The following is a 13,099-nucleotide window of genomic DNA, read 5'->3' on the forward strand; positions in this document are numbered from 1 at the left end:
GCATCAGTTGGATCTTAAGTTCTAAAATTAATTAGCTTCGTTACAGGAATTCACCCAATTTTGATTTGAGTCTGATTGTGTTTGGAAATGCCATTAAGACTTATGGTAAATATAACATATCTTTTGGGATTGGCTTTATTTATTGTTGTTCATGGTTAAGACGTATTCCTATGCTAAACATAAGATATGTTTGGGGATTTATATGGTTTCAATGCCTAAAGCAGTGTATCATAACTTTTCTTAAATTGAGGAAGCAAAAAATAAATTAAGGTTATGGAAGAAAAAAAAAAAATTAAGTAAACCAATTTATTTTTTATCTTTTCGCTTCTTTTTTGTTTTTTCTCACAAAAATGAAACAATCTTGGAAAATCAATTCTTATATCTTTTAAGGTTATTTTCTTATGTACATTGAAATATTTCTTTATCATATCTATCTTTTGTGAAAAAAAAGTTAGCTTAGTTATATCTTGAGACATTTTAGTGGTTGACCACCTGGTGGATGAATTATTTTTTATGAAATTATTTGTTGGCTTTTTGACTTTAGCGGTTGACTTTAATGGTTCATTTTGTCCACTTTAGGTGCAGAAGTATATATTTTCACCCTTTGCTAATACATATATGTCTACTCATTTGCACCCTTTGCTAAGAAAAATGATAACATTCATTAATATTTTCTTTTGCTGTTGGTTGGAGTCAAATTGTGTTACCAATCCCTGAAAATGTTCTCACATAGATAGATTTATTTTTTATTTATTTAATGTTTGGAGTGAAATTATTATTTTAAAACTATGTAGATGTGCAAAGCTTTTGGTATTTGTTAATTTTAATAAATAGATTCTTGGAAGCAAAGTACTAAGTGATTGATGTGTTTTATTGATAGTTTCCGTTGGAAATACAACTCATTTTGATAAATTGTTTAATTTTAGTAAAATTTGGTGGCGGAAAATGATTGGTAGGTTATTAGTTTGGCATCTGCATATCTATGTGATTTTTTATTAATTTCTTGAATGAGCTCAATACAATTCAGTAGAGCTTAAGCCATCGATATGTTTGATTCCTAACAATAATGTAGGAGCCATTGCTTCTTCGGTTTGACTTAGTGAATTAAAATATGCTATGTATTTAATATTTATTTAGTTAAGTTCACTTTTGTATTACAGGTTTTGACAATACTAAGCCACATCAACCTCTAAAATTTTCAACCATTTGTTATATTTATATAGATTTACAGTCTAAGTGTGTTGAGATATAGTAGGATTTAATTTTATGGTAATGTGTTTCAAATATAATGTGTTCAATATGTTTCGAATAATGGGTCTCAAATATAATGATAATGTGTTTCAAATATAATTTTAAGTTCTGAGTTATCCTTTACTGTCTATAACTTGCTGTTGAGTGGATGGAGCTCTCAACTTTGCTAAATAACTTGCTGTTGAGTGGATGGAGCTCTCAAATATGCCGGTTTTTTGACTTTTTTTGGTCCTTACTTTGCTGGTTTTTTGGATTTTCTAGGTGTTTGATTATTGAAAAAAATAGAGGATAATTTCATGGCTTCTGAAATTGTGAGATTGGGGTGGTTGAGTTTGACTTTATTAAATTACAAAGGATAATTTCATAGCTTCTGAAATTGTGAGATTGAGTTTGTCCACTTCAAGTGCAACAATATATATTTGTTGACTTTACTACTACACATGTTTCTACTCATTTGCACCCTTTGCCAAGTTGGGATGATGTGGCATCTTGGACAATTTTAATATTTATTAATTTGTAAGAAAAATAGTAAGATTCATTGTGTTACCAACACCTGAAAATGTTTGGAGTTAAATTATTATTTTCAAACTGTGGATTTATTGCAAATCTTTTGTTATTTGTTAATTTCAATAAATACATTCTTGGAAACACAACTCATTTTGGTGGCGGAAAATGATTGTTGGGTTATTAGTTTGTCATATGTGTGATTTTTTTTTCCAGTATGATTTTTTATTAATTCCTTGAATGAGATATTTTATCATATGAATTAACTGTGGATTTCAAAATGATTGATGATTTTTTATTAGTTTGTCATATGAATTAACTTTATAAATTTTACAGTTCTATTTAAACTTCTTTTAGTTCAATTAAATTCAACAAAGCTTAAGCCTTTAAGTATCTATTGATTGCTTCGTTTGGTTTCACTTGATGAATTGAAATAGCTTTTGTATTTACATAAGTTATGTATTCCAAAATCTTTACAGGTTAACTTTTGTATTATGTATTACTGGATTAATATGTATTTACTGAAGTCAACTTTTGTATTACAGGTTTTGGCAATACTACGCTGGAACGACCTCTAACATTATGGATAATGTAAGTTGTCTTTTTTTAAAAAACTGGTACATAGATTTAAAAAAAACTTTTGTACTATAGGTTCTGATTATAAAAAAAAAATCCTCATTTTTTACAGCTAGATGGAGACTTACAACAAACTGTAATATTCGTTCTCTTTACTCATCGTCTTATAAAATTTCATTTTGTGTACATATCAGCTACTTATTTGTTTTTGTATGTATAGGTTCAGTTTCTTCAACAAAGAAATGTCAGCGTAGTGATTCGTGATGAGCATGATTTCAATGTCGTTCGTATTTCTAATGTCAGCCCAAAAATCACTTTCTTATCATTTTTTTTATTTATTTTTATTTCTTATACTTTGGTTATTTCTTAGACTTTAGTTATTTTTTAAAGGCAATGGAAAAGGAATATGCAAAGGCAATGTCGAAAGGAAAAGAAAAGGTGTCTTATGCTTCCAAGGATAAGGGAAAGGAAAATGCATGTCCAGCGGTATAATTCTTAATGGTTTTTGTAAAGTGTTATTTTTTTTTAAATTGTTAGTTTTCGTGTGTTTGTATTTTAAGCCATAATTGTATATCGAATTGTTTATTTTAAGCAATAAACAATTGTTTATTCTAAGCCATAATTGTAGAGTGTTTTTGAAAATGCATGTCCAGTTATTTATTTTAAACCATAATTGTATTTTTATCTTTTAAACTGTGCACTTTTTTAAGTGTCTCCTGTATATATGTGTAAATTTGCACCACTTTTCAATGTAAGTGGGCAAAAATTTTGAGATAAAGAGAGGAGGGAGAAAATGGGTAACAAATTTTTTTTTTCCAGCTATGTATATGGGGATACTTTATGAAGTTCATAAGTTGGCTGAACATTTGTTTGTTTGTATAACAAAACCACACAATTTAATATATAGATTATAAATGACAAAGGTGACTGATTGCAAGGGCAAGCGAAAGGAAAATGCATGTTTAGCGGTATGGTTGTTATTGATTTTTGTAGAGTTTTTTTAGTTTTTATTTTTATATCTTCATATATTGTATTTTATTTAGCCGTAATTGTATTTTATTTTTGAAACTATGCACATTTTTTAGTGTCTCCTGTATATTCTTAGGAAGAAAGAAATATATAGGGAATACTTTATAAAGGAATATATAGTGAGAAAGGAATATATAGTGTCTCCTGTAAGTGCATGGGCCCTACAAAGAAAATGGTGATACTTTATGAAGCTCATCTGCTGATTGAACATTTGTTCATCACTGTTACAAAACCACACAATCTGTTGGTCGAACGTTTATTATTCTCATAAGTTGGTTGAACATTTGTTCATTAGTGTAACAAAACCACACAATTTATTATTATTATTATTATTATTATTATTATTATTATTATTATTATAAAACTATGGGTAGTCATGTGCAAGAGTATAATACATTTTCTCTAAATTCTTGGTATTTTCTTTGGACAGTGGAAAATGGTACTTGATAATATTTGCATTTTAAGCATCCAATGATTTAATATTCATATTTTAGGGACCCAATGGTTATGTTATATCAAGAGCTGTATTAGCTCAACGTGCACGGCGAGAACGTGAAAGAAATGAAAATGCATGCTCTGCATATCAATCGGGACAACGCTTGCGACAAGAACGAGAGAGATTAGGAGCATATGTTAAAGACTTTCCTTCATTAACACCGAGTCGTCGCAGTCATGCTTGCCTAGAACAGGGTACAAAGACACTTGCAGATACTTCGTTGGCACAAAAACGAACAATGGTTACACATGCATCCACATGTTCGTTCTCTATGGAAAGTACATCTTTAGCTCGGAATTGGTAAAACATGTTTAATTCTTTAAATAATACTCTTACTTTTACATGTGTATAAATATTTGTAGGTCTAATTCTACAGTCACATTTTTTCAAGAGGATCTATGTACAGATGATGAATTAGAAGATATGACTAAGTACTGCGATTAATACTGAATCACACATGAATTCATGTCGTCATTCTCTCGGCAAGATGGATGTGTTATGTCCTTACTGTTCAGCCTTACATTGGATGGACGAAAAATTAGCACAATCATCTCGAAAGCGTCCCCTATTTGGAACTTGCTGTTCAAAGGGAAAGACTAGGCTACCTCTGCTTATGACACCCCCTCCACCGCTTCAAGCATTATATGATGGGGATGATGATCAAGTAAGATCGTTTCGACGTTATACTCGAGTATACAATGCAGCCAATGCTTTTACAAGTCTTGGTGCTACATTGGATCCAAGAGTACTAAGGGAAAGCGACCCTAAACCATTTATTATCCATGGGGAATTGCGACATTGAACAGGATCACTTCTACCACAGCCAGGTTAGGATGCGACTTATGCTCAGTTGTACATTTATGATCCTGATTCAGCTTTAGAAGTTCGAAATCGTAGAAATCCTCACTTACGAAGGGATGTTCTCAAAACTATTCAAGATAGTTTGTTGCAAGTTAATGCATTTGTAGACAAGTTTCGCCAGGCTCATGCAATTTTGAATCAATTAGCCTTCACTGGACAAAATCTACCTGCTCATCTTCACTACAGTTCAGCAACAGACCGATGACGGTATAACCTACCAACTGCTGATGAGATTGTAATTGTAATACCAGGTGATGGAACCGAGAGGTTACTGGAATGAGAGATGTTGTTTTACATCTACAGGGAAAAAATAAACTGATGCAAATTAATGAATGCCACCCAGCGTATTTGCCATTGCATTATGTTATTATTCCCATATGGTGAGCTCGGATGGGAACCTGAGTTAAAATTGTGGGACGTTAAACATGATCGGCCTTCAACTGATCGACTTACTCAAATGGATTTTTATAGTTATCGTTTGTTTGAGCGACCTATAGAGTATTCAACAATTTTGAAAGGTGGAAAACTATTCCAAGAGTTTTTGGTAGATGCTTGGGCTGCAACTGAGCAAAATCGATTGACATACTACAAGCTTAATCAAAAAAAAAAAAAAATTCGGGCTGAACTTTACAAAGATTTAAGCGATATTGATCCAGATGACTTGCGACCTAATCAAATTGGTCAAAGGTTTATTTTGCCATCTTCATTTACTGGTAGTCCTAGACATATGATTGAAATATTTCAAGATTCAATGGCTATCACGCGATACAACCAGTGCCCAGATATTTTTCTCACTATGACTGCAAATCCCAATTGGCCAGAAATTACTTCAGCATTATTACCACACCAAAAAGCTATTGATCGTCCGGATTTGATTGCCCGTGTTTTTGAGCTAAAAAGAAAGTGTTTGATGAAGAAGATAGAGACAAACAAAGTGTTCGGTAATAAAGTTGCACATGTTTTTACAATTGAATTCCAAAAACGAGGCCTACCACATGTGCATGCGCTTCTCTTTCTTAAAGGTCCAGACAAAATTCGAATATGTGCTAAAGTAGACAAATTAGTTTGTGTAGAATTTTCAGATCCAAAAGATGATCCTACACTTTTTGAAACTATCAAGTGTTGCATGGTACATGGACCATGTGGTGCTCAAAATCCCCAAGCACTATGTATGGAAAATGGTAGATGTACTAAGAAATACCGTCGAGCCTTTGAAAAATCAACAACTATGGACCAAGATGGATATCCAATTTATCGTCGTCGCAATAGTGGTCAAGTATATACTGTGAGAGGACAGGAAGTTGATAACAGGGATGTCGTACCATACAATGCATATCTTTTTAAACGGTTCAACTGTCATATAAATGTAGAAGTTTGTGCTGGAGTGAGATGTGTTAAGTATATACATAAGTATATTTACAAGGGTTATGATCCCACAACAATGGTTTTGGGATTGATTAATGAGATCCAACAATATCTTGATGCGAGGTATATTGGACCACCAGAAGCTGCTTGGCGAATATTCAATCATCATTTGCATGCAGAGATTCCAACAGTTGTTCGCTTGGCACTTCATCTACCTGGAATGCATCGTGTTCTTTTCAATCCTAATGACTCATTGGAAATGATTCTTTCTAGAGCTGCACAACAAAAATCGACTCTTACTGGTTTTTTTGATTATTGTGCTTCCAATGAAAATGAATGCCAATTCACTTACCAAGAATTTCCGCAACATTTTGTTTGGCTCAAGTTAGAACATAGATGGAAACCAAGAGAACATGGATATGCAATTGGTAGAATGTACTTTGCTAGCCCTAACTGTGGTGAAAGATTTTATCTGCGTTTGTTGTTAACTGTTGTCAAAGGGCCAAGATCGTTTCAATGTTTACGTACAGTTAACAATGTTTTGCATGAGACGTTTAAATTAGTATGTGTTGCAAGAGGACTCTTAGAAGATGATAAAGAATGGATACAGTGCTTGAAAGCGGCTGCAGTTATGAAAACCGGATATCAATTGAGGAGATTGTTTTGTATTATTCTGACCCAATGCTTTCCACTACAACCACATGCATTATGGAATCAATTTTCAATGCATATCTGTGATGATCTTGCACATAAGCTTCGCACATTGTTTGCCATTTCTAACCCAACTGAGGCTCAAATTGAAGATTATGGTTTGTATCTTTTGAATCAAATGCTTCAAGAATCAGGAAAGAGTTTAATTGACTTCCCGCCCATGCCACAACCTACAGCAAATTGGAGTGCAACAGTTGGTAACCGATTGATATTCGAACATCAACAACTACATAATGAGGCACAACAGACAGATATGCAAATTACTATTGATCGCCTCAATAATGGACAACAAACTGCTTATAACACAATCACTTCTTCAGTCTTTGAAAGTAAAGGGACTATTTTATTTTTGAATGGCGGTGCCGGAACAGGGAAAACATTTTTGTACAATACAATTGCATTAAAATGTCGCAGCCTTGGCCATATTGTTATTACCGTGGCTTCATCTGGAATTGCATCATTGCTATTAGTAGGAGGTCGCACTGCACATTCAACATTTTCCATTCCATTGGATGTCTTGAAAAATTCAGTTTGTGGATTTAGCAAGCAATCATTACAGGCTGAATTGTTTAGAGAAACAAAACTCATAATTTGGGATGAAGTTCCTATGCAACATAGACATTGTGTTGAGGCGGTTGATCACACACTTCGAGATATTTGTGATTGTGAAAAGCCATTTGGGGATATCACTGTTGTTCTTGGTGGAGACTTTCGACAAATCTTACCAGTTATAACCAAAGGAGTTCGTGAGCAAATTGTGAATGCATCATTGAGACACTCTTTTTTGTGGAAGGATCTACATGCTTTATCTTTAGATTTGAATATGCGCTTGAATCATGCAAACCTTGGAAATGCTATTTTTGCAAAATTCTTGACAGAGATAATACTCATTCGAACTTTGATTATACCATTTGAGGATACTTTGATTACACCATTTTTTTAAATTTATTTTATTTTATTTATTAGGTTGGAACCAATCCACAAGAAATCATTAAAATTCCATCAACAATACACAAATGCCAGGATCTAAAGGAATTACTCTCAGCAGTTTATCCACAATTGGATGTGGCAGATACATCAACCCCATCATTCTTAACGGAACGTACAATTCTTTCTGCACGAAATGATGATGTCAGTGCTATCAATATTGCTGCGTTGAATATTTTTCCAGGGAATACATATACGTATCTTGCTGCAGATAAGATGGTTGAAGATGATGAAATTGATCATTCCATTACAAACAGATATCCTAATGAGTTTTTAAATTCATTGGATCCTCCTGGGCTACCAACTTTTAAGGTAGAGTTGAAAGTGGGTTGTCCTATAATGTTATTAAGAAACATTGCACCGAAAGATGGACTGTGTAATGGCACAAGATTGATGGTATCAAGGTGCGACACTCGCATAATTGAAGCTCGAATCTTAACTGGAGAGAAGTTTGGCAATTTGGCATTTATACCAAGGATATCATTGACTCCGTCTTCTGCAGAAATGCCTTTATGAATGACAAGACGTCAATTTCCAGTTCGATTGGCATACGCTTTGACCATTAACAAATCTCAAGGACAATCTGTGAAATTTGTTGGGGTTGATTTGCGTACACTTGTTTTTAGTCATAGGTAACTATACGTGGCATTATCCAGATGCATATCTTTCGATCGTATAAGTATCCTCCTCCCTAATGATGAGCCAGATTCCACTACAAATATTGTTTACCCTGAAGTTTTGTTATGAAGACCTTTCGGAAATTGATGAGGCGTTCATAAGAATTGTGGGAAAGAACAAATTTGAAGACATTATCAAACATATATTTTTGTAAAGTATATACATTTTGTAAAGCAGACGATAGCTATGACCCACTTTTTGTAAAGCTTTCCACCTATGTGGACTTTGTTGCATTTCAAATATTTTGTGAAGCCTTTTATTCCCCTATATTTTTGCATTTCCAGTATAACTAAGTTTGATTTAAGAGTGCTGACTTGATCTTTTACAATTGATTTATTACTTTGGACATGTAAGTTGTCACTACTTTGGACATGTCAGTTGTCACTACTTTGTATACACTTTTTTTTCCCCCCTTTTTGTATAAAATTATGTTCTCTTTTATTTTCATAGGATGATGGAGATTTGCATCAAACTGTTATATGGACTCTCTTTACTCATCTTCTTATTTCATTGAGAAAATTACAAATCAATGAGTTTTTAAATATTTTGTGAAGTTATCACCTATTTATAATTTTTCTTATTTAATTTACTCTTCTTACTATACATTTTCTTTCAAGTATTGATACTAGCAATACTTGATGGCTATTAGATGACTTTAAAATCTTTTTAATTTGACTATTTTGTAAAGCAACAATTTGTATTCTATAGTTGATGTAATTGATGGTTTTCACATTAATTTGACAAACCAGATGAGTTACAGGAATTATTTTTTTACCATTTATTGTTGGGATGCTATGCCATAGAGTTGATTTCTTCTTCATGATATGATGCATTTAGTTTTTCAATGCTTTCCGTATCTTGATTGGGAAATTATTTCAAAATATTTGATTTCCGTATCTTAATTTGTAAACAATTTCTAAAGACTACTATTTGCGAGGTTATGGTATTTATATTTTGTGTATTATATTATTTCAATCAGATATTTGTGATTCGGGGTACTATGACACTCACCAATGTATTAGGTATTAGCCACAAACTAATGGGAGAAGTGCTGACTTAAACTTTTATCAGGTGCTACAGACTCTACAAATTTTAATATGATATGTACAAATTACAACTACATTTTAATCTCAATATTATTTACACCGTGCCTTTAGGCACGGGCATACACTAGTATATTATAAGCATAAATTGTATTAATATTTGACATAAACTCTCAAAATATAAAAGAATCATAAGCATTCCTCATAAGTTGTACCGAATAATAGCACATGAAAATACAAGATCTATTAATTTTGGAATGAGTCATATGAGAATTAAGGAACAAATTATTGCTCCAGTTTTAGTGTTTGATATGAAGGGAAATGAAAGTAAAAATAAATAAATATATATATATATATATATAGTGAATGGAAAATGAGTTGATTTGAAGAGAAAACATTTTTCACTTCTCAAACTGAAAAAAAAAAAAAAAAACATTTGAATTGAATAATACAAACTAAAACTAGAGTCTTACCAAGACAACCATCATTCTCACTACAATCACCAATATCAACATGTTTTAAGGACACAATCAAACACAAGAAAATATTATTTTATGAAAATTTATTTTTTTTAAATTTTTTTCATAAAAATTATTTTATATCAAAATAAAAGGAATTTACAATTCTCAAAATGTAAATTTATATTCCAAGGCTAATTAATATAACTATAAACGCCCAAGTAAATTTTATTGTTATGGGGTTTGAAGTTTGGTTTAGAGTTCAATTTACATGTGTATTATATCTATTCTACTGAATTAAGCTTATTTTAAACAACTTCAAAATGGACTTGCTTTAATTTACTCGGTTGTTATTGACCTTGTACGAGCGCAAAATAATATTTTTCGTATAATTTTGTTGATTAAGTTTTCGCTCCTCCAAACGTCGTCGTTCAATCACTTGAAAACACAAACGTGAGCTAGCCGGCGAGTGTGTGCCGGAAACCCTCCGATGCTTGAGTCAGCTTTGACAAAAGACAAAACATTCTAAGAATTCGAAAGTAAGAATTGCAATATCTGGAAATAGGTTCTGGCATATTCTACATGGCACAATCCTATTAAGACTCTATCTCTCCTTCGTGGAGTCCTCCTACGAGTCACATTCCTAAAGAATAATGCTTATCCGTAGAACACTCCTCCTCACTGCTAGCCAAGTGAGATGGCAACACTCTACTCGACTATCGATAACTAACTGAGTTACTTTTACTCTGTTCTGCCTCTGGCCGAACTGTGCATACCTTGTTTGCCTAATGGTACTTCACTGAGCTACAGCTAGCTCGACTTTCTTCCCCTAGATAGTCAATCTAGTACCTGGGCCTGTCTATGGATCATACATTGATAGCTAGTTCCAAGCCTTAACAACCCATCATTGACCGGCCTATTACAGGCTCAACCCAAGACCGTCCTATCTAAGCTCTTATCTCGGCCCATTGTGCAACCCAATCTCCAAAGAGGATCCTACCTGGCTTGGCCCAATTTATCTATACAAATTACCCTCTTAGACCTGTAAATTCTTATTGGAACTATGAGATTCTATGTGGTGCTAATTGAATGAGTAAGGACGAAAACTAACAAGATTATTAGAAAAGGGGATCCAGCAAGCAAGGTACATCTGTATTTTACTTCCTTAAAAAAAAAAAAAAAACTTTTGTTTTGAATTAAATTTGATAATTAATTTATGAGAAACGCTCGAACCCCATAATTTTAAATTTATAAATCCACTCATAATGATTTGGCAAAAGAATTGAGTTTTATGTCATTGAGTGTATGACAAATAAAAAACTGACCCTATCATATCACATCAATATAGGCCAAATTAGATTTTGTTTTTTTTATATCTCAATTTTTTTTTATTTAGGGACATTTTGGGAAGATGGATATAAATCAACTTTTTCTAGCGAAAAGTCATTTGAGATGATAGATATAAGCCAGATTTTGAAATTATCGAAATATCATACTATAATAATTTTCAAAAATATGCATGAGGGTAAAATAGAAATTTTACAATTTTAACAAAGGATATGACATCATATTATAATAATGTTTAAAAAAGCGAAAAAAAAGAGGAAGAAAAGCTGCTTATCAACACTTCCTAAATACATTTGTGAAAAAGTAAAAAAACAATTATTTATTTCCACCAACCCAAAACACCCCCTAGTGATGAATCCATGAATTATGCACAAACTATATGGTGAAAAATCAGGACAAAAGTATTTGTTTTTTTCTTCTTTTTTTTTCCAAGTGTTTATTAAATTATTAGATAAATGTCAATGTCAATGAGGTTGGTGGCCAAGAGGTGGTAAGATATTTTTCCAAGCAATAAGGTGTCATTATAATTGACTATTATTTGTTGAGTGAGTTGGTAAGATGTTACTCTCTATTGTCAAATATTCATGTTGAAGCCCCTTTATTTTATTTGCAGCAAATTATATTAATAGTGTTTACATTATATTATTTTAGTTTTTATATTTTAATTGATTTAATTTTATTTATTAATTTTAAATTTTATATCAATTTAATCTAATTAACAAAGTCAGTGAGATTTTTTATAAGAAATTATTTATGAGTTGATTGAGATTGCTTCATTGAGTTCATACAATTTGTAATTTTATTCTAAAAATATGACACACGCGACTCATGTATGAATTTTTCGTTTAAAAAAATGTTAACAATTGTAAACAGTTTAATTAAATTAAGATAAAATCATAAATTCAAAATAAAATTGAGTCAATTAAAATTATAGAGATCAAAATAAAATATAAGAATCAAAAGTACAAAAACTACTTATATAATTTATTTATTCTTTTGTTTATTTATTTATTTAGAACTTCTATTGTTTACTTAAAAATGACAGCAGTGGGTGACTTACAAAATAGTTTTATGTAACATGTCTTTTTAGTGTACAAATAAAATAAAAAACAATAATAATAATTGGTCAAGTACACCACCACCAACTAAACTAAAGTAGCATATTTTATTTTTTTTTCTTTTCCCACCCATCCACAACGAAAAAAAAACGTATTGCACCATTGATGGAGAGCTATTGCCCAAACAATCAGCAGCAATTTTTTTCTTTCCAAAGGCAACCAAAAATAAAAGATTTTAAATGATTGTAAAAAAAATACAAAATAGAAATATTTAATGATGTCATCCCCCACCTCCACCCAACCCCTAAAAAAAAAAATAAAAAAAATAAAAAATTGTTGAGAAAAGAATAACATCTTTAGTCTTATATATTTACAATTTTGATAGAGAACTCTAATAGAACTGCTCTAAAAACAGCTCTAGTGAGCTGGCACTACACCAAAAAATATAAAAATATAAAAAAAGAGGTAAAAGACAAAACATAAAGAGAAAAAAAACAATTTAATACTTATTTAGAGCTTCTCTTTTAGAGGTCTCAACCATTTTTCATATATTTACCATGTTAATCATTACGTTGAAGCAAAATTCAACTTTATTTATATTAAAAAAAAAAATAAGAAAGAAAAAAATTAAAAATTAAAAATTAAAATTAATTTATATTTATATTTCATTCACATTGTATTTTCTTTTTTCAAATCTTTATCCAAATTCATTATCTAAATGCAACATTAAAAAAA

General features: G+C 31.5%; 1 protein-coding gene across 1 annotated transcript; it reads left to right on the forward strand.

The window, feature by feature from the left end:
• Positions 1-5,174: 5,174 nt before the first annotated feature.
• Positions 5,175-8,296, forward strand: LOC114314600 (uncharacterized). The gene is made up of 3 exons (XM_082910636.1): positions 5,175-6,558; positions 6,928-7,550; positions 7,760-8,296. Exons 1-3 carry the CDS (start codon positions 5,175-5,177, stop codon positions 8,294-8,296), a joined length of 2,544 nt encoding a protein of 847 aa, XP_082766762.1.
• The last annotated feature ends 4,803 nt before the right edge of the window (positions 8,297-13,099 follow it).

This window comes from Camellia sinensis, unplaced genomic scaffold (assembly GCF_055761805.1).
Source record: "Camellia sinensis isolate YWXY unplaced genomic scaffold, ASM5576180v1 Unanchor1, whole genome shotgun sequence".
In the NCBI taxonomy this organism is placed as follows: domain Eukaryota; kingdom Viridiplantae; phylum Streptophyta; class Magnoliopsida; order Ericales; family Theaceae; genus Camellia; species Camellia sinensis.

Excerpts from the sequence above, each read along its gene's own strand:
- LOC114314600 (XM_082910636.1), top strand. The coding sequence starts at position 5,175 with ATGGATTTTTATAGTTATCGTTTGTTTGAGCGACCTATAGAGTATTCA. Across the intron at positions 6,559-6,927 it reads TGGTGAAAGATTTTATCTGC|GAAAGAGTTTAATTGACTTC; the intron begins GTTTGTTGTTAA and ends TTCAAGAATCAG. Across the intron at positions 7,551-7,759 it reads AAGGAGTTCGTGAGCAAATT|GTTGGAACCAATCCACAAGA; the intron begins GTGAATGCATCA and ends TTTATTTATTAG.